Source organism: Suricata suricatta, chromosome 5 (genome assembly GCF_006229205.1).
Source record: "Suricata suricatta isolate VVHF042 chromosome 5, meerkat_22Aug2017_6uvM2_HiC, whole genome shotgun sequence".
NCBI classification, from domain to species: Eukaryota; Metazoa; Chordata; class Mammalia; order Carnivora; family Herpestidae; genus Suricata; species Suricata suricatta.
This window is the reverse complement of record NC_043704.1, coordinates 82,165,984-82,188,984: the sequence shown is the minus strand read 5'-3', so window position 1 is coordinate 82,188,984 and position 23,001 is coordinate 82,165,984. Positions and strand designations below refer to the sequence as shown.

The 23,001-nt window shown below is 53.7% G+C and overlaps 2 protein-coding genes across 3 annotated transcripts in view; one reads left to right on the top strand and one right to left on the bottom strand.

Moving 5' to 3' along the window:
• The first annotated feature begins 1,309 nt into the window (after positions 1-1,309).
• On the top strand, positions 1,310-8,350 carry FAM131A (family with sequence similarity 131 member A). Of its 2 annotated transcripts, XM_029939747.1 has the most exons (6): positions 1,310-1,525; positions 2,180-2,322; positions 4,465-4,558; positions 4,804-4,986; positions 5,179-5,295; positions 6,602-8,350. In XM_029939747.1, the coding sequence occupies exons 1-6, from the start codon at positions 1,438-1,440 to the stop codon at positions 7,075-7,077; spliced, it is 1,101 nt and encodes a 366-aa protein (XP_029795607.1). In that variant the 5' UTR covers positions 1,310-1,437; the 3' UTR covers positions 7,078-8,350. The 2 variants fall into 2 exon arrangements, with proteins under 2 accessions (XP_029795607.1, XP_029795608.1); XM_029939748.1 differs by lacking the exons at positions 1,310-1,525; positions 2,180-2,322 and adding an exon at positions 2,701-2,793.
• The window catches only part of CLCN2 (chloride voltage-gated channel 2), a 16,703-nt gene continuing 1,963 nt past the window's right edge, over positions 8,262-23,001 (bottom strand). Inside the window, exons 3-26 of the mRNA XM_029938736.1 lie at positions 22,951-22,997; positions 20,507-20,663; positions 20,210-20,341; positions 19,729-19,857; positions 19,508-19,641; positions 19,323-19,400; positions 19,160-19,238; positions 18,910-19,035; positions 18,725-18,809; positions 18,530-18,631; positions 17,199-17,283; positions 16,906-17,061; positions 16,459-16,528; positions 16,117-16,227; positions 15,683-15,896; positions 15,236-15,369; positions 14,826-14,998; positions 14,586-14,700; positions 14,308-14,381; positions 14,029-14,088; positions 13,849-13,887; positions 13,570-13,674; positions 9,025-9,111; positions 8,262-8,879 (exon numbers count right to left, since the gene is read on the bottom strand). Coding sequence (XP_029794596.1) covers positions 8,685-8,879; positions 9,025-9,111; positions 13,570-13,674; positions 13,849-13,887; positions 14,029-14,088; positions 14,308-14,381; positions 14,586-14,700; positions 14,826-14,998; positions 15,236-15,369; positions 15,683-15,896; positions 16,117-16,227; positions 16,459-16,528; positions 16,906-17,061; positions 17,199-17,283; positions 18,530-18,631; positions 18,725-18,809; positions 18,910-19,035; positions 19,160-19,238; positions 19,323-19,400; positions 19,508-19,641; positions 19,729-19,857; positions 20,210-20,341; positions 20,507-20,663; positions 22,951-22,997 — 2,687 coding nt within the window. The 3' untranslated portion in view covers positions 8,262-8,684. The remainder of the gene's footprint in view (positions 8,880-9,024; positions 9,112-13,569; positions 13,675-13,848; positions 13,888-14,028; positions 14,089-14,307; positions 14,382-14,585; positions 14,701-14,825; positions 14,999-15,235; positions 15,370-15,682; positions 15,897-16,116; positions 16,228-16,458; positions 16,529-16,905; positions 17,062-17,198; positions 17,284-18,529; positions 18,632-18,724; positions 18,810-18,909; positions 19,036-19,159; positions 19,239-19,322; positions 19,401-19,507; positions 19,642-19,728; positions 19,858-20,209; positions 20,342-20,506; positions 20,664-22,950; positions 22,998-23,001) is intronic.

Here is a 23,001-nt window from a genome sequence, read left to right as displayed (position 1 = left end):
CGGCCTGCCTGCTTCTGGGTTTTGCAGGGTAGACTCGTGGTCTTTCCTCCTGGATTTCCCACCGCTGAAGGTGGCAGGAGGTGCACAGCTTTGGGAGGGGCAAGTTGTCCATAGCAACTGGCCATCCACACTCACACACTTGCAGCCCCTCAGCCCACACCTCTTCTCTCATTGTCCTGGGAGTGGCCCTATGCTGGGAACCTGCCTCTTCTAGCTGCGTCCCAATCCCCTTCAGGAGGTAGCCTGCAAAGCCTGTCAAGCACCTCACCACGAAGTTTTTGGCTAAAACTTACTACCCACTCCCTTCCTCCATCAGCTATTTTATGAAGGAGACTGAGGGCCCCCATTTGGGGCACCTGTGAACACCTGAACACTTATCACCTAACAACTATTTTGCCCATTCCTCCATCAGCTATTTTATGAAGGAGACTGAGGGCCCCCATTTGGGGCACCTATGAGCACCTGAACACTTATTACCTCCTAACAACTATTTTGGTTCCCTTTACCCACTCGCAACAAAAACATTATCCTACCTTGTGGAGAGAAACAGGAGCCAAGAGAGAGAGAGGCCATCAGGGCTTCCTCCAACTGCTGATCCCTGCTGCTTGGGCCTTAGTTCCCATGGATAGTGTGTGGTGCATGCTGGGGCCTGGCCATACTCCTGTGTATCTGAGGTCCAGCAGCCTACTTAAGTGTCATGGGTTTCTCCAAGCCTAAAGCCAGGCAGGGTTTTTTTGTTTTGTTTTGTTTTTAATGACATTGAAGGCTGGGTTTTGGAATAGGTCCTGGGCTTTCAAGGCAGGTGGTCTTATAGGCCTTAGTGCGGTTGGTACTTGAGATGTTTTGGAGCTAAGACTCTAGCTGAGATTTGTACTTTCCTTGGTTCCCATGAGGAATTCTGGGATTTGTAGTCCTAAATTAACCTCATGGCTTTTGAAACTGAGAAGCAGCAGGCTGCTCTGATCTTTCTGCTAAGGCTTGGGGTTCAGGAAGTCATTCCTCCTGTAGTCAGGGGAGAGTTTGGCTGATCTTAGGACTGGCTTTGAGAGCCCTGATTAGGTACCAACTGGGGGCCAGGGATGGCCTGTAACCTTGTGTCTTCCTTCTGGTTGGTAGCATTTCTGGGGACCACCAGCTGGCTGAGGCTCAGGGACAGAGACGGCTGCTCCAGCTAAAGGTCAGTTGTGATGTACATTGCCTATTGGCACTGTCTAGGGGATGGGCCTCAGCTCCCTGAGCTTCAGAGAGCTCTGCTGGGCCCCTGGCACTCCCACCTCCTCAAAGCCATGAGGCAGGAGTGTTCTCCTTCTGTGACTAGGCACAGGTTCCAAGTGGGGAGGGGACTGGCTCAGCATCCGGAGCCAAATTAAGAATAGAACTGGGAGCTGAGCCTGGAGCAGTTCTGGGCTTTTGGTTCTCTGCATCAACACAGCCAGCATGCCTATGATTTCTGTGCTGGGCAAAATGTTTCTGTGGCAGCGTGAAGGGCCTGGAGGACGATGGACTTGTCAGACAAGTCGCAGAGGTGAGACCAGGGACTGTAGATGTGATTTGGGAGGTAAGGGGAAGCTGAGGAATTGGGTGCTCAGGTGGTAAAAGAAAAATTACTCCGGCTTAGATATTAGGAACCAGGATGATACAAGAACAGCCAGGCTGGGGCCAGACAGGGCATCAGGCAAAAAGCCTTAGGGGAATGGGGTGAAAGTAAAAAAATCATGGGTTTGTCAGAAGAGAAGAGTAAAAGAGCTGCATACCAGCTGATGCTGGTGAGAGGAAAGAACCAAGAGAAGGAAGGCAGCAAGCCTGTGAGGGGTCCAAGGTGGTGGTGGGAGGATGGCGGTGGTGGAAGATCGCGGTGCGTTTTCCAAATGGAGAGGGGAGGTCGAGCAACCCAATATTCAGAATTTATAAAAGTTTAGGTTTCATCCCTAGGGTTCTGATGGTAAAATATATCCAGAGGAGGAAGGGGGCCAATGGGCTGCCACAAAGTGGCCCCAGGGACCTGAAGGTCAGGATGTGGGATAGGAGCTTTCAGAGTTATGGAGAGCACCAGGTGGTTGCTGATATTGGGGAGGGGGGAAAGGAGAGGGGTAAGGAAAAATGATATGGCAGCATGATAAAAATGGGGATTTTGGCAGAAGTGGGAGCCCATGTGAACAGCCTTTCCCCCACCTCTCAGTGGCCTCGGACCCTGCTTGGGCTGTGGAGTGGATCGAACTTCCTCGGGGCCTCTCTCTATCTTCCTTGGGATCTGCTCGGACCCTCCGAGGCTGGAGCCGGTCCTCCCGCCCTTCCTCCGTGGACAGCCAGGACTTGCCAGAGGTGCTGGGTCCCTGGGGCTGGTAGGGGGAAGGGGGGACCGCATTCACATGAAGGGAATCAGTATCCCCCACCCCCGCCTCGCCAGCCTGCTCTGGCTCCCTTTTCCTGCAAGCGGAGGCGCTATCCGGCCGGCGGGGCCCAAGGCCGCCCCCGCGCTGGTCTGCTCTGCCCGGCGTGATGCCAACGGCGTGGTGCCAGCGGGCGGGCTTTGCTCGAGCCTTGGGCGCTGACGTCAGCGCATCCCAGGCCGTATCCCGGGAGATCCTGTTGCATGGTGATGGGTTGCCAGGGAGACACACACCTTTTCTCTGGGCCTGGGCCGCAGCTGCGCGGAGCGCCCAGCACGGATGGGGGTGGCTGGGGGCAGTGTGGGGAGGGAGGGAGAGCAAGCCAGGAAACACCCAGCAGGTGCTCCTCCCCCCAGGCCTGGCCGGAAGCTAACGGCGCCACCCTGGGGCCCCTGTAAGCCAGGTACTCAGGGGGGGTTGGTGCGGGCAGGGGGTGGGCCTGAGTTCAAGGGAACAGGTGGAGTCCCTCTTGTGAGGGGTGGGAACCTGATCGGGAGAGCTAGGCAATGCCAGGGAGGGGGCATGTGCCTCTGACTTCATTCATTCATTGAGGGAAACATTTGCAGGGGCTTGCCAAGGAGCGCTGAGCCAGATGTAGGGTGGTGGTAGGAACCTAGGTGAATCAGAGTCAGGTCTTGCCATTGTGAGATGCCTCAGGAGAGATGGGAGGCCAATGCTGAGGTGGGGGTGGGGGTGGGGGTATCTAAGAAGAGACAGAAAACTGGACTGAAAATATAATAGGAGGTGACACTTGAGTCAGGCCTTAAATGGTAGGGAGCATTTTGTTAGGCAAGGATGGCATTCTTAGCCCAGGGGAAAGCCAGGTTCCTTTGCCTGGAGGCAGGAGGGATATTTGCTGACAGGGAAGGTGAACATGGGGTTTTATTGGGCAGAAGAGATCTGTCATGGATTCCAAGGCCTGGAAGGAGGCAGGGGGATCACAGACTTGGCTCCTTCAGTGCCTTGCTGTGAAGCTAGGACTTCACTGGACAGCAGAGGAGCCCAGAAAAGATTTTAAATAGGGACATGTGACCAGTTGCTCTCCAGGAAAATTATTTATTTACATTTATACTTTGTCTCATTCACTCAGCCTATGTGTTTAGGTACTCAGGTACTGTGCTTAAACGCTGGGGTGCAGCAGTGACAAGAGACCAAATTCCTCTAAGCGCTAAAGACCAGTGAGGGAGACTGATGACAAATAAGGAAACACACAAAGTGGGCCATGATTACACACACAGGGTACATTTGTAGAGGATGGTGACTTGTTACAGAGGGAGGATGGACAACTGGTTGGGTGGCCAGGAAGACCCTTCTGAGGGAATGATGTTTCAGCCAAGACAAAAGATGAGAAAGAGCCAGCCACCCATGGGGAGGAGGGAGAGGAACACTTACACAACATTCTAGGCTGAGAAAATAGCATGGAGTTGGAGGAGCTCATGGGTTCACAACTATGCTAATCTGGAAATGGAGTAGCGAGGGCTTGAGGAAGGGAAGGCAGTGGCAGTGGGAGCAGAAAGGATGAACAAAGCATAGGGGAGGGTTGATGGTCATGCTGAGGTTTGGAGCCAGACTGAACGGGCAAATGGGTGATGCAGAGTAAGGAAGCTGGGGAGCAGGACCAGATATGCGAAAAGGTGTTGGGTTTGGTTTGGGTCATGTTGAGTCTGTAGTTCTGGTAGGCTGTAGAAACAGCTGGAAGACTGAGAGGAGACCGTCAGAAAGGAGAGGACCTGGAGGAAGTCCTTGATGCCGTAGCTTTCTCCCTTCCTCTTTTTCCTTCTCAAAGTTTCTTGACTTCCCAGACTGCCTCCTTCCCCTTCAGGAGCTGAGAACGTGGGGGTGGGGTGGTAGCGACAGTTCTGCTCCTTTGGGTCTGCCTGGATCTCTGTTGCTCCTTGGGAGGACATAGCTTCTTAGCCTCCCTCTTACATGCCTCAGTAGCTACTGAGTCATATTTGCTGCCCTGGCATCTCTTTCCAGCTCCCATATTCCCCTGACACCTTGGGTGGGTGATGGGCATGTAGGGGGATGCTGCTGTCAGAGGGGCACTGACCCTCTGATGCTGTCACCCAAGGTGAATGTTGGAGACACAGTCGCGATGCTGCCCAAGTCCCGGAGAGCCCTAACTATCCAGGAGATTGCTGCACTGGCCAGATCCTCCCTGCATGGTATGCAACCCCTTACCATACCTCTGGCCACTCTGTCCTTCCTTGTTCCTTTTGCACATACCCTTTGGGACTATATCCTGTGAGCTCTTGCTGGGATCTCCCTCTTCCTCTCCTTCTCAGATGAATCCCAGTTTTCTCCTCCCATCCAAAAGCACATGTAGACCAAACTACCACCACCCTCCCACTCCCCTCTCAGATGCTCCCTGGCCTGTGCCCTAACCAGGCCTCCTCTTCACCACCTACAGGCATTTCCCAGGTGGTAAAGGACCACGTGACCAAGCCCACCGCCATGGCGCAGGGCCGAGTGGCTCACCTCATTGAATGGAAGGGCTGGAGCAAGCCAAGCGACTCACCTGCTGCCCTGGAATCAGCCTTTTCCTCCTATTCGGACCTCAGTGAGGGTGAACAAGAGGCTCGCTTTGCAGCAGGTGGGGACAGTAACCACACTTTTGTCATAGGGATGCTCTGATCGCCTCAGACCTGATGTGGAGGTTGGAGTCTTTCTACACCCCCTCTCTTTCCTCTCCTGTCTCCAAGCTGAGCCCTAGTCTTAGTTCTTTCTCTCAAGAATTCTGCTAACAGACCTTCTCTGCTAATGAATTCCGTGTCTTCCCTGATAGGAGTGGCCGAGCAGTTTGCCATTGCAGAAGCCAAGCTCCGGGCGTGGTCTTCGGTGGATGGTGAGGATTCCACTGATGAATCCTATGATGAAGACTATGCTGGAGGAACTGACTCAGGTGAGGGGCAGTCCATGCTAGTGCCCCTAGCTGGGGTGGGACTGCATGAGAGGCCTTGTGGTTCAGAGGCCTTTGGAAGGGGATGGGGTGTGGACCCTGTCCAGGCAGTCCTTGACATTTCTAGGGGCAAGAGGACTGTCCACGCTCATAGGTGGGCAGTCAACACCTAGAAATGGAGTAGTTCCTTTCCCACAGGTGCGGAGTCTTCTCTGCCTGTGTAGTTGGGCCTTGTAGTCCAGGGACCTCACTGATGCCTTGTGTGCAGCTGTGTCTCTGGGAGGGTCTGCTGTGTCTCACCTTTCCCTCTCAGGGCAGCCTCTGGCCAGCTGTGGCAGTACAGATTAGCCACAGCAGCTGCAGCACCTCACAGGGCCGTGGCCCCAGGCAAACAGGAAGGCGTGCTGGGCCTGGACTGCCCACAGGGCAGTGCTGGCTCTTGCTCCGAATCCTTAAATTCCATCTGAGACCTGCCTGTGGGCCTTTCTCTGGGCCAGTGTTTGCAGAGGGGGCCCTGTGGGGCTGTGCAGCTGTGCATAGCCTTCCTTTCATCTTCCAATCCCCGGACCACATGGCTGACTTTCTCTGTAGCTTCTGGGCTCATGCTTCACAACACTTCTCCCTCCCCTCCTTCTTTGCCTTTGAAGATTGCCTCCACCAGCCCCCACCCCTCCAGCTAATTAACAGATTTTCCAAGGGCAATACATTAGAGCAGACTGGCAATACATTAGACTTCTGCTGAGGTCCAGAGGTACTGATTTGGATGCCTGAGGCCAAGATGGAGCCCCAAACCATAAATGCTCTTGTCTGATTGAGTTCCAGGCCTGCTTTGATCTCTGGTGTAATGATAATAACTAACATTTATTCAAGGCCACTACTACCCCATGTAGAACCTTTGTGCAAATTCAGAAAAGCACTTCTCTCTCTGGTGGGCACAGTCCCATGCTAGGGCATGCTGCTTGGTGAGCAGACAGTGGGCTGAACTTCAGTCCACACTCACTGCCTTGGATAGGCTTCCTTGTGCAGTGAACCACTGGCATAACCATGTTTGGTATCCTTGTTTATTACTTTACTTTGTGCTACTTTCTTTTGTTCTCTCAGTAACCCCATAAGTAAGTATATTAGACTCCCCAATTTGCCATTAAGGAAATGGAGGCATTGAGAGGTTAGGTGACTTGCCCAGAGTTACCCAGCTCCTACCCACTCTTCCCAGAACTAGGGGTGCCAAGGATGGAGTGGGGAGAATGTGGCTTCCAGGTTGGCCAATTGAAATGGGGTAGAAGGGTTTAATTTTTTTTTCTCCCTGCAGATATGGCTGGGCAGCTGCCCCTGGGTCCCCACCTCCAGGACCTCTTCACTGGCCACCGATTCTCCAGGCCTATCCGCCAGGGCTCTGTGGAGCCTGAGAGCGACTGCTCGCAGACCGTGTCCCCAGAGACCCTGTGCTCTAGTCTGTGCAGCCTGGAGGATGGGTTGCTGGGCTCCCCAGCCCGCCTGGCCTCCCAGCTGCTGGGTGACGAGCTGCTCCTCGCCAAACTGCCCCCCAGCCGGGAAAGTGCCTTCCGTAGCCTGGGCCCCTTGGAGGCCCAGGACTCGCTCTACAACTCACCCCTCATGGAGTCCTGCCTTTCCCCCGCCGAGGAGGAGCCAGCCCCCTGCAAGGACTGCCAGCCTCTCTGCCCGCCACCAGTGGGCAGCTGGGAACGGCAGCGGCAAGCCTCTGATGTAGCTTCTTCTGGGGTGGTGTCCTTAGACGAGGATGAGGCAGAGCCGGAGGAACAGTGACCCGAATCATGCCTGGTGGTGGCATGCGTCCCCTGGCTACTGCTGGGGGCAGAGCCTCTGTGCCCAAGTGCGGGCTGGAGGCTTCCAGCAGAGCTCCAAAGCCTGGAGGGCTCCTGGGAGCACTCACTCCTCCGTTGTGTGTTTTGCATGAAAGTGTTTGGAGAGGAGGCAGGGGCCAGGCTGGGGGCGCATGTCCTGCCCCCACTCCTGGGGTTTGCCGGGGTTTGCCCGGGGCCCCTGGGGCATGGCTACAGCTGTGGCAGACAGTGATGTTCATGTTCTTAAATCAAAAATGCCACATACACATTTCCTCCTTGGATGATGTGAACCCCTAAGGGGATGGTCGTGACTGGGCCCTGTGGGGTGGAACAGGAGGGAGCCCGGCCCCCTCTCCCCCTTCCCCAGGCCTCTCTCTTCTCTGCTTCTCTCCACCTCTGAGTCCATGTGCAGTGCTTGATAGAATCACCCTCCACCCCAGGGCGGGCTGGCTCTTACCTTCCTGGAGCCTAGGATTGAGCCATTTCCCCCCTAAGGGCCCCTTGCCCAGCTGGGCTCGTGCTGTGCTTTGCCGCTCCATCATCTCTAAATCTTCTTCTATCTCCTAAAGAAAGAGGGGTTTTGGTCTGTTCTTTCAGTCGGATATTCTCTGGGAGGCACTGGGTTGATGAAGGCATGTGCCCTCTACCCTTTGCCTGGCCCCTTATAGGATGTGTGGGCAGGATCCCAGGGGCTCACAGCCTGCCTGGCTGCCCTGTTCTTGTCAGTGTGGCATTGGGAGAAGGGATGGCTCTGCTTGCTACGGAGCTGTGACTTCAGTGTTCTTCCAGAGAGATCCACAAGGGGGCCACATGGGTGGCTGGGTGGTTGTCTGCGGGCGCCTGAGCCTGGCAGGAATTGTGCCAACAAGTGACAGTCATGTGGGCGTGTCTCTCCTTGGGGAGGGAGGAGGGTAGTGCCTTTCTTGGCTGAATGAGAGGCCAAAGCTACTGCATCGAGGGCCTCTGCCCCAGCTCGTGTGTTGAGAACCAAGGAGTGGTAGCCTCTGTGGATCCTGTATTCCACAGACTATGAGCTCTGGAGTCTTATGGCTGTGGAGGGTTTGGGTGGATGCAGAATTCCGAGCCTTGTAGGCTCTGGCAGGTAAGAGGGTCCAAGGTAAGAACAAGAGCTGATGGGCACAGGCATTCTATATATAAGTGGCTCATTAGGTGTTTATTTTGTTCTATTTAAGAATTTGTTTTATTAAATTAATATAAAAATCTTTGTAAATCTCTATATACATCTGGTCATTGGAGGTTCCAGTATAAACCCATCTTAGTTCTACCCCTTTCCCCCTCAAAGGAGGAGCAGGGATCAGGTGACTCCACCCCATCCTGCCAGGGGGATGCCAATCTTCCTGCCCATGGAACACTTGCTGCAGGTGGGCACCGGGTCAGATTCCAGGTAGGATGAACCAGGAGGAGCTTGGCACCCCAGGACTAGGAGGAAGCTAGGGCTCCAGCCTTTAGTGCAGGTGCCTCCTTTCTCAGGGCAGAAGGAACAGAAGAGCTTCACAGTCTGGACCAACAGCACAGCCACTGCCATGCCGGGCCAGCCACTGAGGGGGTTCATTGGCACTTGTCATCGCTGTCGGAGGGGCTCCCCTCCCGGGGGAGGCCATGATGGGAGCGGGGCCCCCAGAGTGCATGCACCTCTGTGGTCTCTGTGTCACTGCTGCTGGTAGCACTGTCGCGGAAGCTGGCTAGGGGCGGCCGGACTTTGACGCCCTGTGCCGTGACAGAGCCCTCAATAGCCTTCCGGAGCTGGAAAGGGTAGAGGGTCAGATGTGTGGACTCTGAGCTCCCTGCTCAGACTCCACCCCAACACTTACCCCAGGTGAACTGGGCACAAACAAGCCTGCATGCCTGTTTGGAAGCAGAAATGGTTTGATGGCCATTATCATCTCACCTCCTTTAGGGTGACGATCCCAATGAGTCTGCCAATACTGGTGACATAAGCATGGTCCACTCCCAGTAGTGAGAAGATGGTGTGAGTCTGTGGAGTGGGGAGAAAATACACTGGATGTCCTGTGCGAGGGGCAATTCTAAATTATGGGCCAGAGGGCCCCAGGACAAGGTGGGGGTAGGGAATAGGAGGGGTGCTACCCATAGATGGTGGGGGTAGGGAGGGTCACCAGAGGGAAAAGAATAATGTTTCTGCAGTCAGGTCTCAGAAACTTGATAGTGGGAATCTTTAAGTTGCTTATTTGATGGAGAAACAGAGGAAGGCTTCTTCATCCCATGTTAGAAAGAGGATGATGGAGGAGAGAACAGCTGTTCAGACGTGACATGTAATGACTGGCTATGCACTGGGTGAGGTCTTTCTGAAATTAGTAACTTCAGTACTGTTCTGAGATACCCATTCTATAGGAGGGGCAGTATGAGGTTCCACAGTGAAGTGACTTTGCAGCTCCACAAGGGGCTTTTCATCCCATTGTAGAAGGAGGAGGCATAGCCCCAGTCCTGTGCAGATGGACAGTTAGCCGAGGAGGTATCTGGGAGGGAGGTCCGTACCCTCTAGGGTACGGGCCCCGGGATTTGTGTCTCTCACTCCACTTGAGTAGCACACATGCTTCCCATTTGCCTCCAGTGGGCAGTTAAAATGTCCTTTCGCCCTGGCTCTGACTCTTCAGTCATGGCCTGAAGCACTCTACCTCTTGCATATAGTTTGCCTTTTCTGGGGCCCAAGTAGCATCCCAGGTGCTGTTGAGATGTAGCTTGAAGTCCAGGGAAACAACAGTCAACCACAAACTCCAAGTCCTTCTTGCTTTGGGCTCTCCCCTGAACTTTCTTTTTTTAATTTTTTACTGTTTTTATTTATTCTAGAGAGAGAGAGACAGCATAAGTAGGGGAGGGTCAGAGGGAGAGGGAGAATCTGAAGACAGGCACCAGGCTCTGAGCTGTCAGTACAGAGTCTGATGTGGGGCTCAAACCCATGAACCATGAGACATGACCCAAGCCTAAGTCGGATGCTTAACCGACTGAGCCACCCAGGCACCCCTCCCCCCAACTTTCAAATGTAATCACCAAGGGCTCAGAAATTGTTAACCAGTTCACCTTGTGTTCTAAGTAGATTTTCTTGGGCCAGATGTCTTGAAAAACACTCTACTGACACAGCAGTTCCTGGAATTTTTGGCCTATCACTTATCACAGTGTCTTGAGTTTTACTTGTAAGCCTCTTGGCTTACTGTTTGAATCAAAATGGGCATTAATAACACAGCTTTTTGAGTACCAGTTACTCAGGACTCATTATAACTGTCTGAAAGCTTTAAAACTTTTCTTATACAGTTGCTAAATTATTAAAGGGCTTCCAGAACCTTCCTAACTCTCCAAGGCATGATAGTACTTATACAGCAGTTAGAAGTTCAGTTTTAGAATAAGCTTTCCTGTGGTCCTTCAATACCTTTGTTGTAACTTGTTGGGGCTAGCAGGTTCTTCCTCATATCTACCTTGAATCCTACATGCTACATGTTACCTTTTAGTTTCCACATCTGACTTCAGGGGGAAACCTATCTTTGTTATAAGATTTTCTGTTTTATTAATCCATTAGCTTTATTTTCTTATAGTTTAATAATCCCTCTACCTTCTCCCAAGGATCCTATTAAATTGTTCCTCTAGATTTTCTTTTTCTCCACAATCTTAATTAGAATGAGCTTCTGGCAGGCTCTATGCCTTTTAGGTTTGCAGACCACTGGTCCCGGGTGGTCACCAAGTCTTGCTTCTCTGCTCCCTAAACATCTTGGCCATGCTGACTCCCTCACTGTCCTTACCAGGATCAGGCCCCAACATCCTCATGGGTTCTGCTTTTGGTCTCCCTTCCCTTTATCTTGGCTCTGCCATCCTATGAGTTTCTCAAACTTGAGTTAGAGCCCAGACTCTGCAGAATAGCCCACAAGACCCTTCCCAAGGCCATCCCAGCTGGTCTCAGATTCTGCCAGGCACTCTAGCTTCCAGCCTCACATAATCACTCATTTTTTTCTGAAAACACCCATTTCTTTGACATTTGAACCCTTCCCTCAAGTCCCCCACTGTCTGCTTCTTGGTATAAGCAGTAATAGAAGTCATTCCTCACCTATATTGAACAGGCCCGGCACTGTTCTAAATATCCCATATCGAGTCCTTCAAACAAAGAAAAACCCATGATACAGGTACTCTGAGCCCCATTCTACAGATAAGGAAAGTGATGCAAAGTGATACACAGAGAGGCTAAGAAATTTGCCAAGGCCACACAGCTAGCAGACTGAGAATTTAGGTAAAGCCTGGCTGGCCCAGCTTTGGCGCCCTAGCCTCTCCCTGCTCTTATCTGCAGGTGGCCTCAGAATGAATGCAGCAAGCAGCTGGCGTGGCTACTATACTGTAGTCTCATAGGTCCCTAAACAGTCTCCAGTGGATTCCCTCTCCTCCTGAATGTTCCCCTCCTGCACTTGACTGAGCTACTACTAGCTGATTCTTCAGGCCTGCAAGGACATTTTGAATTCTCATCTTTTATGCTCTTATCGCTTCTAGTTCTTTGTCCTTTTGTTAGTCGGTTTCTCAAAGGCTTCTTCTCTTCCTCTGATTTTTAGGTTGGTAACAAACACCTACTTTGTTCTTTTTCATTTTAATTTAATTAGACACCAGGGAGCCCAATGGAGGGCCTGTACATCTTGGGCTTGGGAACAGTGAATTGACAGGGAGAGGGACAACGTGGCCTTCTGAAAGAATCCTGGGGTTGTGGCCAGGGAATCTGGGCTCTGGGCCTGGTTCTGCTGTACTGACTCCGGCAAATGACCTCTTCACTCCCTCAGTCTCCCTGTGTATTAAAATGGTTAAATCCCCAGGCTTCTGGGCCAAACCATCTCGGATTCCAGTACAATTGTGCTACTTACTAGCTGTGTGACCTTAGGCAATTTGCTTAACTTCTCTGAATCTTAATGTCCTCATCTATAAAAACTGGAATATCACAGTTATCTATTTTACAGTCTAATTGTGAGGATTAAACACGTGAAGAGCTTAGCCAATGGCTGGCACATAGTGGACACGATAAAAAATGGCAATATTATTATCACCATCATTGTTATGGGATGTTCAAGGACTAAGTAAGATGATAGAAAAGCTTTAGAGTTCTTAGGAAGAGAGGCTTTAAATGAAAACTCAGTGTAACCTCAGGCCTATATATATATTTTTCTTGCAACTATACTATAGTTCCCCAGTCATTTTGATCTGAGCTCTTTACCCAAAGGCTTATAAGCTCCTTCATTATCTTTTGCATTTTTTTAAAATTACCTTTTGCTTTTCTTTAAAAAAATTTTTTTATGTCTATTTATTATTGAGACAGAGAGAAGTGGGGGAGGGACAGAGAGAGAGGGAGACAGAGAATCCAAAGCAGGCTCCAGGCTCTGAGCTGTCAGCACAGAGCCCCATGTGGGGCTCAAACCCACAAACCATGAGTTCATGACCTGAGCCAAAGTTGGTCACTTAACCGAGTCACCCAGGCGCCCCTACCTTTTGCTTTTCTGTTTCTGCCCTGTCCTCCCTGGCCCAGCCCCTGCTGGTCTGGGATAGGCCAGGTCTTAGGCACAGCTTGCATCTTGGCTAGCTGCTGGAGCTGCAGACCTTGGGAGTGTTTCTCCACTGCCTGCACCCCTATGCCCTGGAGGCCTGCACGTTTAAATATGTCAACAATTTGGCTAAAATACTTGGTTTCTACCCCAGACCCAGCTGGGTGCAGGCTCCCTGCCTCCTCTCAGAAGCCTGAAGATGCCCAATGAGGCCGCTGTCCATGCTGGGGAGCCCCGAAAAAAGTCCTCCATAGAGCCCCAGCACTCCTTGAGCGTCAGCCTCAGCCTCCACCATCCTGTCTGCACTCAAGTTTTCTTCCCTTTTCTGCAGGCCGTTTTGCCTTTCTACTGAGCTGTCTTCCTGTGTCCCTAGCAGTCTTCCGTTGGCCTAGATTAAGTCAGACTTTCTGGGGTCTGACATTCCAAGCCCCCCACTGGGCGTTTCTCATCTTTGTTTATCTCTTCTCTGCAGTGTCACCACCCCTACTTGGATGTTTGTTAGCTTGTTTATTAGATTTTCTTATCCTGCCTGTTTCTCACCCATTTTTATTCAGTGTGGGTGTATCAGCCTTGTTGGGTGCTGGCAGTCTCCTGCCTGGCTCTGACCCTAGCCTGGCCTTCTGGCTTCCACCCAGCTCAAACGCTGTCTTTGTTGCTGCTTTGGTCCAGAGTTCCCTGGGGGCAAGGCTGAGCAGAGGAAAAAATGATGCCTGACTCCACGGTAGGCTGGAACAGGCTAAGGGGCCCTGGCTCCCGGCCTCCCATCCTTTAAGGCAATGTGTTGGAAAACAGCACAGAGCCCACCCTCTGCTATCCTGTTTTCTTCTACTGGCCTGAGTCCAAACTGTGGGAGGATATAGATCCCCACCTCGTGCTCCTAAGAGCCCAGGCCAGCCCCTGGCCACTGACTCTACCTTGTGCAAAGAAGTCCGCTCCACCAGCTGGAAGGGGGCAGGGTCAATTTTGCAGTCGCTGAAGTTGACAGGTTCATCTAGTTGCTGTTCCTCCCACTCCAGAATCTGAGAGGATGAGACAAAGAGAATTAGGGGGAAGGTGCCTATAGTGCTCTCACCTCCCCGAAAGCTCCCCTCCCCCTTTTCTCACCCCATGGTTCCTCCCATGGGGATGGCAGCCAAGATGATGACTGCACACACCCAGGAAGAAACAGGGTCCAGAGTCCAGTCACACCTTACCTCCTCGGGGGTCATCTCGCCTTCCAAGTCTGAGTCACTCTAGGAGAGAGGGACTGAGGTTGGCAGCTAGTGGCTGGGGGAGTGGGTGTACCCCCTGGCTTGGTAGGGGGGCTTACCCTGCTAGCCTGCTGCCCTCCCTATCCAGTGTTCCTGAGCTACAGGAAGAAAGGGAACACTTACCGCCAGGGAGATTCGGACCCGCTTCAGCTTGCGCTTGTCACATGATTCCGACTTCTCCAACTTTGTTAGAGCCAGAGAGAAGAGGAGTTGATGTTACAGGGAGGGAGGTGAGGGTTAAGTGGTAGAGCTAAGAGCAAGGGCACGAAGCAGGGACAGAGCTGACATCTAGGAGGGCAGAAGGGCAGGTACAAAGGAGACAGGCTCCGCAGGGTTAATGGAGAGGTGGTCTCAGTGGCAGAGAGCTGGAAAGAAAGAGACAGAGAGACTCCAACTACTCACCTCGGAAGCAGCCTCAGGGGGTGGACTGCCACAGAAGAGGCTCCTGAGGGCGATGCCTGCCTGCTCCATGTTCCCTGTGTTCCCAAACACAAGGCCCCGGGGGAAATGTCATCTTTGAGGGTGAGGAAAGCAGGAGGAGAGGTGTCCAGTTCTAGCCCTGGCCCATCTTGGCACCTCTTAGCTGGGATGTGCTCAAGCAAAAATGCTGTGGGGGGGGGCAGGCATCCCACTGGATCTCAGGGGCCGCCTCTGGCTCTGCTAGTGGGAGAGAGGCTCACCTGTGGGACTCTCCCCGAGGTTTGTGGTATTGCTGGGCCCCCTCTTGAGAGCAGGCTTCAAGGGCTTGTGAGTCTCCCCCCGGGCTGCAGGAAAACCTGAGTCCTCTGTGTTCACCTGCAGGCAGGAAGGGGCTGGTGAGGCTATGGCCCCAGATCACTTCTGTGTTGCCCTCCCAATCATTCCAATCAGTCTATGTGACATTTAGGAAGTCTGTGTGATTGTGGGGTTCTCCTGCTCACCTGGAAGCGGACAGAGGTCTCAGGACTAGGGGGACCCTCCTGATCGGATGGTGGAGAGGTCTGGGCAGCTCGACGCTCCTGCATGTGCTGCCGCCGGCGGGCTGGGCTCAGCTGCGCCCCCAGCAACGCCACCACCTGCGAGCGCTCAATGGAGCCCAGGAGGATCATGGACTCTGGGTAGAGCAGGTGGGAAGACGCAGGAGCTGGGGGTGAGGCCCTCCTACTCAACCCCTGGCCTTATTTCACACCCAGAGCGGGGACTTGGGCACAGGCCACACACCAGAGAGAACCCTTGGCTGACAAATATTGGCCCAACCAAGGAGACTGGTTCTGAGCTCCTGTTCCCTCCCTCTTCCTGAGCAGCAACCCTGGGAGATGCCCTGAGCACCAGCCATCCCTCCTGGTCTCACCAGGGGACTCCACAAGGGCCAACATGCGGCCCTTGGTCCTGTGCAGTGCCAGTCGAAGGTCCCGGAAGGTGCAGCTGAGGGCCACATGGGGAACATCTCGCACCATAATGTCCTCCACTCGCATCCGGTACTGCCTGAGGGCAGAGAGAGACACTTAATTTGTGATCATGATGGGGAAGGTAGCCCAGAACACTACCATCACACGGGCATAATAAGGCCCCAGAGCCCATGGGGACAAGGGCTAAGAGCCAAGGAGTAGTTCTGCCTTCATTCTGATCAGGTGGGGCTAGGTGCAGCTTCCCCAGGGTGTGGGCAGGGCAGCTCTGGCCAGGACAGAGCAAGATGGCTGGTCTCCCAGCTTCACTGTCTGAGGACCTTGCTGGAGGTGGTCTGAGGGGGTCTTTCTGACCCTCACCCACAACCCCCTTGTCGCCCAGCCCTCCATACTGGTGGCGGCCCCAGCCCAGCTCTGGCAAATAGGGCAGTTTCTTGATCCGGATGATGCTGTCATAGAGTGAGGGCTGTAGGCTCTGGGCAACGGCATTGGCCAGGATGACGGCGATCATGACGGGTAGGATGTGGGCGATCTGGCCTGTGAGCTCGAACACGATCACAGCCGTGGACACTGTGTGTGTCACCGCTCCTGCCAGTGCAGCTGCCCCTGGAGATAGCCAATCTCAGTCTCCTTAGGGTACTCAGGTCCCAGATGACCCTCCCCACCCAGGGATGGTCCTCTGGGGCCCTTCCAGGCCTCCCAGTACACTACTGGGGACTGGCTTCTGCATCTGAGTGAAGACTGGTTCCTGCCAGCAGAGGGCACCAGAACCTCAGACCCTGTGGCCAGGGGTCTTGGGAGACAGATGGGGACCTGGAACACTTACCCACCACTGCATAGCCACCAGGCACAATCCGGTAGGTGCTGCCATCAGTGTGAATCCCATCTGGAAACCAGGCAGCCATGCTCTCGCCCACCAGACGCCCAAATGCTGCTCCTTCAGGGAGGGGGGTGGGAAGAGAAACAGGTAGTGGAGGGGGAGGGCAGGGGCACTAGGAAGAGAGAGGGTCAGAAGGTGGGGGAGGGGCCAGTGGGTCATTCAGTACAGGGGACAGTCAGATGGTGGGGTTGGGGCTGAGGCTGGACCAAAACCCACTCCCAGGCAGAGAGGGGACAGCCAATGGGTGGGAAGGGTGCAGGCTAGGAGAACAGGCAGCTGAAGACTCACCAATGACAAAGACCGGCATGAAGGCCCCACAGGGCACTGGGATGGTGGTGGCCAATGCAGACATCCAGAACTGCAGGCAGGAGGTGGTTCAAACAGGTAGAGGTACTGCCAGGCCCCAGGCAGCCCCCAGCTCCACCTTGAGGAGGCTACCTTGCTTATCAGTCAGGCACAAGCTCCCAGCTATCCCAGAATCCCCCAAGGGCAAAGGAAGGAGAAGGACTCTAGAACCAGATGTTCAAGTCTCACTCTGCCATATAGCTCTGGGCCAATTATGTAACCTCTTTGTGCCTTGACTTCTCATCTTCAAAAAAGGGCTACCAACAGTACCTTTCTCATAGTGGTGTTGTGAGACTTAAAAGGGATGACTATATGGAAAGTGCTTAGAACAAAGTCTGGCACCTAGGAAGCGCAGGTCAGGATTAGCTATACATATGTAAGGAGCCCTACCTTCATGAGAATGAAGATGACCAAGGTGAGAAAGACGTTGGCACGTGGTGGGCTCCAGGCCTGTGAGGTTCCTGGTGGCTCTAGCTCCTCTACCAGGCCCTGGCGGACCCATGTCCGGTTGTCAAACAGGGTGACCAGAGTCTCTTTCTGTGAGAGCTGTAGGTGAACATGGTGCCTCAGGCTGGGGAACAGCTAGGACCAAGGGAATGGGCCCAAAGGAGAGCAGAGACTGTTGGCTTTAAAGGGGGTGTATCCCAAGGGAAAGCACAAGTGTCTGTTCTGCCTGGAGTTACCTGTCCGGCCATGAACTGTCCAAACCCAGGGGGGAAGGTCAAAGTGGAGATGAGCAGGGTCACCAGAGCTGGGAAAAGCAGGCGCCTAGGGATGTAGGTTTCACAGCATCAAACATGGGTCCTGTGCCTACTACAGACTGGTAATAGTCTGGGTGCCCTCACATACCTCAGAGCTGAGGTCACCACAGAGCCTTGTGCTTACATAAAAGCACACAGTTCTGAGAGAAGGTCCCTTTTGCTGGTCATGCTATGATGGCCCCAAGGGTGATGGTTGTCCAGGGTTATTATGAGCCCAAATGCCTTTCTGTTGGCTCTTGACTCCCCAGGTAGTAGCAGAAATCCAACCCATTCCAGCCCTCTTTTGGACACCTCTGAGCTATGACTCCTCTCTACGCTCTCAGAAGCCCAGCTGAAGGTGCATTGTGTGAGTATGGAGAAGTTTCTGCCTTTGTTTCTCTGTGGTGACTTAGCATGAAGGTGGGTGTTGGGAAAAGCTATGGTCACTCATGAAGTTGACCAAAGGTGCCAGAGGGAATAGGTTCAGTGGGCTGCCCTTTCTCTGAAGGATGTCAGTCCTAAAAGAAGTCATGTCTTAGGCTTTCCCACCCCCAATCCTCAAGGTCACAAATGAGAGAGTTAGGCTTTGGAGATAAAAAAAAAAATCTCACCCATTTCCATGCTTCAACAGAGGAGAAACTAAGACTCATACACTCTCCAGGGAGCACTACCATCTGTCTAGGCCAAGGGCCTAAGAAAGCCTTAGGTTTTTGTTATTGTTTTGGGGCTTTTTTTAATGTTTATTTTTTTTGAGAGGCAGAGAGAGTACAAGTGGAAGGGACAGAGAAAGAGAAGGAGACACAGAATCCAAAGCAGGCTCCAGGCTCCGAGCTGTCAGCACAGAGCCCAATGCGGGGCTCAAATTCACGAGCTATGAGATCATGACCTGAGCCAAAATCAGATGCTTAACTGAGCCACCCAGGTGTCCCTTTACATTTTATTTTTAAGTACTCCCTATACTCAATGTGGGGCTTGAACTTACAACTCTAAGATCAAGAGTCACATGCTGTACTGACTGAGCCAGCTAGGTGCCCTACAGAAGCCTTAGTCTTTAATCTACAATGCCTTGACTAAAAATTCAAAAGTGCCAATTTTGAGGTAATTCATATAAAAGCCAAAATGTTCAATTATCCTGGAAAACACCATTGGTTGATTTTCTCAATGAAGTGTCATCTTTAACTGGGCTACTCTTTGCCACTTCACATGTCACTGGCCCTCTCACCCCACTGTGACTGTTGCACAACTCAGAGAGGAGGAGCTCAGGTCCAACTCACTTCTTCATGAGGAAGCGGTTGATGGTTTTCTGCTTCCGCATCACCTGGACGATTTTTCGGTTCAGGTAGACAAAGAGCGCTCCCCCAAAGCCACTAGCAATACTAGAGAGGGAAGAAGTGCCAGGGTAAAAGGAGGTCTTCCCTCTTCTACCCTCTCCTCTCCGATGCACCCCCAGCTCCCTGAGCTCCTCTCACCCAATGACAGCAAAGGCTGGCAGCTCCTGGAGGTCAAAGGGGAAGTCAAGCCGGAATCGGGTTTTGAAGAGAGCCGTAATGGTCTCTGAAAGGAAAGCAGAGTAGCAGAGGAAGGCAGGTGTAGTGTTGAGGGCCCTCCCCTGAGTCATCTCAGGGGCTCCCTTCATCTCCCAGGTTGCTCCCACCTTCATCACGGTTCCAGACCGCCAAGACCCGAAAGATGAAGGCACTGAAGGTAGCAGCAAAGAAGCCTCGCCAGTAGTTCCGCACAGCGAAAAAGGTGGACGTGACCTCGATGCTGAATAGGACACCTATGAGGAGGCAAGGCAGAGTGCTACCTGAGGCCTGGGCTCAGCCTAAGAACTCAGACCCAGAAGAGAAGGGCAAAGGAGGTGAGGCCAAGGGTAGGGCTGAGGGACTGGACTGACCGCCTACCTCCAATAGGTGCTGCAAAGCAGCAGCCTACTCCCACAGCACAGGCAGCAGCAAGCATCTCTGTGTTCCGGGATTCATTCTGGCCAGAATGGTGGAAACGGGTGTCAGTGAGGCCTCAGCAGCCTTCCCCTGCCCCTCTGCTTTCCCCCAGGGTCTCCCTTACCTCATAGATGCCCCCAAAGAGGGAGAGGAACTTGCTGAGCAGGGCGGCACACATGCTGGCGATATGCACAAAAGGGCCCTGGGGGTGTGGGGGCAAGCGATGAGTGGGGAAGGGGCACACCTTGACCTTGGCCTATCTTCTTCCTTCACTGGGTCGGACTCCTTCAGTTCCCAACCTGGAGTTACCTCTTTGCCAAGGGGCATCCCGCTGCCCAGGGCACAGGTCAGCCCAATGACCTTAGCTACAAAGGTCTTCAGGGTGAGGTATTCCTTCAGCACCACTCCCCGCAAGATGGTCTTCATCTCAGGGATGCCAGACCCTGGAGAAGTTATGGTCCCAGGAGAGTCATTTGATGTGCCCAATTCAGAAGGTCCCATCACTGCCCTCCCCTTCTTTCTTATTGTACCAACAGCCTGAGGAGCCAGAATCTGTGTGAATCCGGCTGAGAAGGTGATGAGGACGATGGGGTAGGTGACCCAGGCCAGGTATTGGAGGAAGAGGCTGGTGTTCAAGCCTTGGGACATCCACTGTTGAGCTGTGGGGAGAAGATGAGCTGCTGGACCCTAGATGCACACACCCAGTTTCTGCCTAGCCACTGGGACACACTGATATGACAAGCTGTCCCAGGGAGAATTCATCCATCACAGAGAGCCTGGGCAAGAGGGGTAGGGAGGGGGCCTTGCAGGGCATTCATTGGGACAAAGATCGCAATACGAAAGAGGGTCAGCTGGAGAAGGGAGGCAAGAGGTTGTGGGCTATGGCAGTGGCAGTCAGGCTGGCTGGGGAAAGGGGTCAGTGGCCAAGTAGCCAAAATGCTTGGACAAGTGTGGCACAGAGGAAGCAGGTTCGTTCTTCCCAGTCTTCCCCTTGCCAGCCCTCATCCTTACCCTGCAGACAGGCAGCGATGGCATAGTCCATGGCCCAGCTGACCAAAGCCATGAGGAGCCCCAGCAGGACCAGGAAGATCCAGTCTTCACCAACCCTGGACACTAGGAACTTATGGCAGCGTACAGAACAGACTGGGAGCAGGGAAGGGAAGAATGGGGCAGGGGGGCTAGCACCAAAGTGTTCCTACCTCTGCTTCCCAACCCTCAACCTCCCAATGGTAGTTCTAATGGCCTCTGTCCCCCTTAGCACAGCATAGCACAGGACAGCCAGGTCTCCTGCCCCAACCCAGGTCTCACTGCGGCATCGGGCGCAACGGCTCTGTCCATATTCCAGGAGCTCTGGGGGAGGCCGAGGGGAAGGTGGAACCCTCCAGGTCTCAGGCCCTCCCAAGCGAATCCGAGCAGCTTCCTCTTTGGCAAAGGCCCCAAGGTCCTGAGTATACCGGCCATACATCTGTGGAATAGGGAATATGGAGACATTGGCAGATGAGGGCTGAGTGGGGACCTCTGCATCAATTTTCCTTCTCTCAGCATCTATATTATATGTCCTTTCTTGAACCCACAGTTCCCACTTTGGCTTGGGGTGTGGAAACAATGCACATCGCAGAATGTGGGGGCTGTCCTGGCCAGAGTGATGGGGACAGCCAAGGTACAGGGCACAGTGTTGGGGGTGGCAGAATAATTGTCCTCTTCTCACAGGCCTGCCCAGGGAGCATGGACGAGGAGGAGTGGGAGGCAAGGCCCCAGAGGAGAAAAAGATGGAAAAACCTAAGGCAGTCTGAAAGTGGGAGGAGGGAAGGTCAGAGAATAAGGGATGGTCAAGGACAGAAGGGTAACAATGAGGGCCTCATAGATCTGGGGGCAGCTTGAGTTGGGCCTAAGAGCAGGCGGGGCCTCAATCCTTATCACGTTCCCACTGGGCCTCTAGCCTGTGACCGACTCAGCTGCACCCTTCCCACCCACCCTAATCCCCTTGTCTCCATTCTCCACCTCTACCCCCCCCACCCCCACCCCAGCCTGCCAGCCCAGCTGGGAATGGAAAGTCTCCGGTAGGTGGTGAGTGCTGGTGGCTGCCCTGAGTCCAGTGGTGGGTTGGGGGCTGGCAGAAGCTGATGGCTGGGCTGTGACTGGGGATGTTGGGGTGCTGAGACGAGAGAGTTGGGAGAGTCGCGCTGAGCCTCAGCTAGACCTGCCAAGCTGGGCGTGTGTTGGGGGGTGGGGAGGAGTAGATTCCGGCTGCCACCCGCAGAGCTTCGGGACACAAAGGGCTCCTGTTGGGGCTGGGGTTGGGCGGGGGGAGGGAGGGAAAGATAGAAACAGTGAGAGAGAGTGATAGGAAAGGGAGGAGAGGGAAAGGAAAAGAGAGGAGAGAGAGAGGAGAAAGGGAAAAAGAGAAGCCAGGGGAAGGGCAGAGAAGAGAAAGGAGGAGAGGAGAGGGGAAGAAGGAAGGAGGAAAAGAGAGAAAGTAAAGTACAGAGAGGTGGACACATTGCAGGAGGGGGAGGTGAGAGTGTGAGAGAAAGACAAAGGGATTAGAAGGAGAAGGGGGAGAGGCAGGAGCAGAGAGTGTTCGGGAGGCAGCATGACCCTGAGGATTTGTTCCAGAGATAGAGACCAGGCAAAGGAGGTGGAGAAGTGGCTGGTGTAACAGATAGACACCATTTCAGAGGTCAGGTGCCTGGCTTCTTTGACCAAAGCCCCATTCTCAGCCAGACACTTCCTCCCCTAGGTGAAGGCTAGCCCCTCTCCCCTGGCTCCACCCCCACCCCTGCCACCTCTCCCTGTTATCCTGTGTCATCCAGTCTCTCTCTTATAACGGGGCACCTCCCAGCCCCAGCTACAGCCCAGGACCCCTCCTCCAGGAGAGGTTCCCTCCCAGCCTCCTTCCTGAGCAAATTCCAGCCCAAGGTGGTAAAAAGGAGCCACAGGGCCCACTCCCTTCCCTAGAGTTTGGGTCCTCCACCCAGTGACACAAGAAGGGGTAAAAGGGTTCTCAAACACTAAGTTACAATGGTAGCCATGAGTCAGCTCACAGCTCCAGGACCCCTGCTTCTAATGAGGTCAAGGGACACCCCTGAAGTGGGTGGGGGCTGGATACCCAGTCAGCATGGACAAAGGTCCCAATTCCCACACCCATTCTCGGTTGCCCCATCCTCCCTAAAGCTCCTGTACCAAGAGTGGGGGGCAGTGTACAGGAAAAGCTCTTTCCCCGCAGAGAATCCCCTGAAGGTTTCCTGCCAATGCTGGGTTGCCAGCCCCTCAGCTGTAAGGGTTGTGGGCTGGGTTTGGGTCTGAACCATCTTGTTTCTAAGTCTAGTACAGTGCCACACACTTAGTGGGGATAGAGGGAACGTATTGGATGGTGGAGATACGAGGGTAGAGAGAAAAAGTTCAAGGGTGTGAGTGGTGCTGGGGAAGGGTAGTGGGGTGCTGAGACCTCAGCCCAGGTGGTGAGGTTGAGGAGCAAAGAAAACGCGTGCATGTGGGGGTGGTAAAGAGAAGGACACCTGGGACAAGCACCTGATGTCCTTGTCTACTGCAGCCACCCCCCGCCCCGCCTCAGCTGCATGCAGCTTTCCACCCCTTAGCTCTCCAGCCTCTCGAACCCTCGAGCCTCAGTTTCCCCAGCTCCTTTCTGGGGCGGGCTTAGCGTAGGCCCCCGGGCTTCGCGCTTCCAAGTGGAACCCACAAACAGCGGTACCGGAGTGCACTCCTCGAGGGTTAGGCTCGGCTTCACTTACCAGGGTCTGCTCGTACTGCAGCGCCCGCGGCTCCATCCCTTCCGCCACTGC

Coding starts and splice junctions, on each gene's coding strand:
- FAM131A (XM_029939747.1), top strand. CDS start 1,438: ATGCCTATGATTTCTGTGCTGGGCAAAATGTTTCTGTGGCAGCGTGAA. Junction 4,987..5,178: donor AGAGGCTCGCTTTGCAGCAG/GTGGGGACAGTA, acceptor CTTCCCTGATAG/GAGTGGCCGAGCAGTTTGCC. Junction 5,296..6,601: donor TGCTGGAGGAACTGACTCAG/GTGAGGGGCAGT, acceptor TTCTCCCTGCAG/ATATGGCTGGGCAGCTGCCC.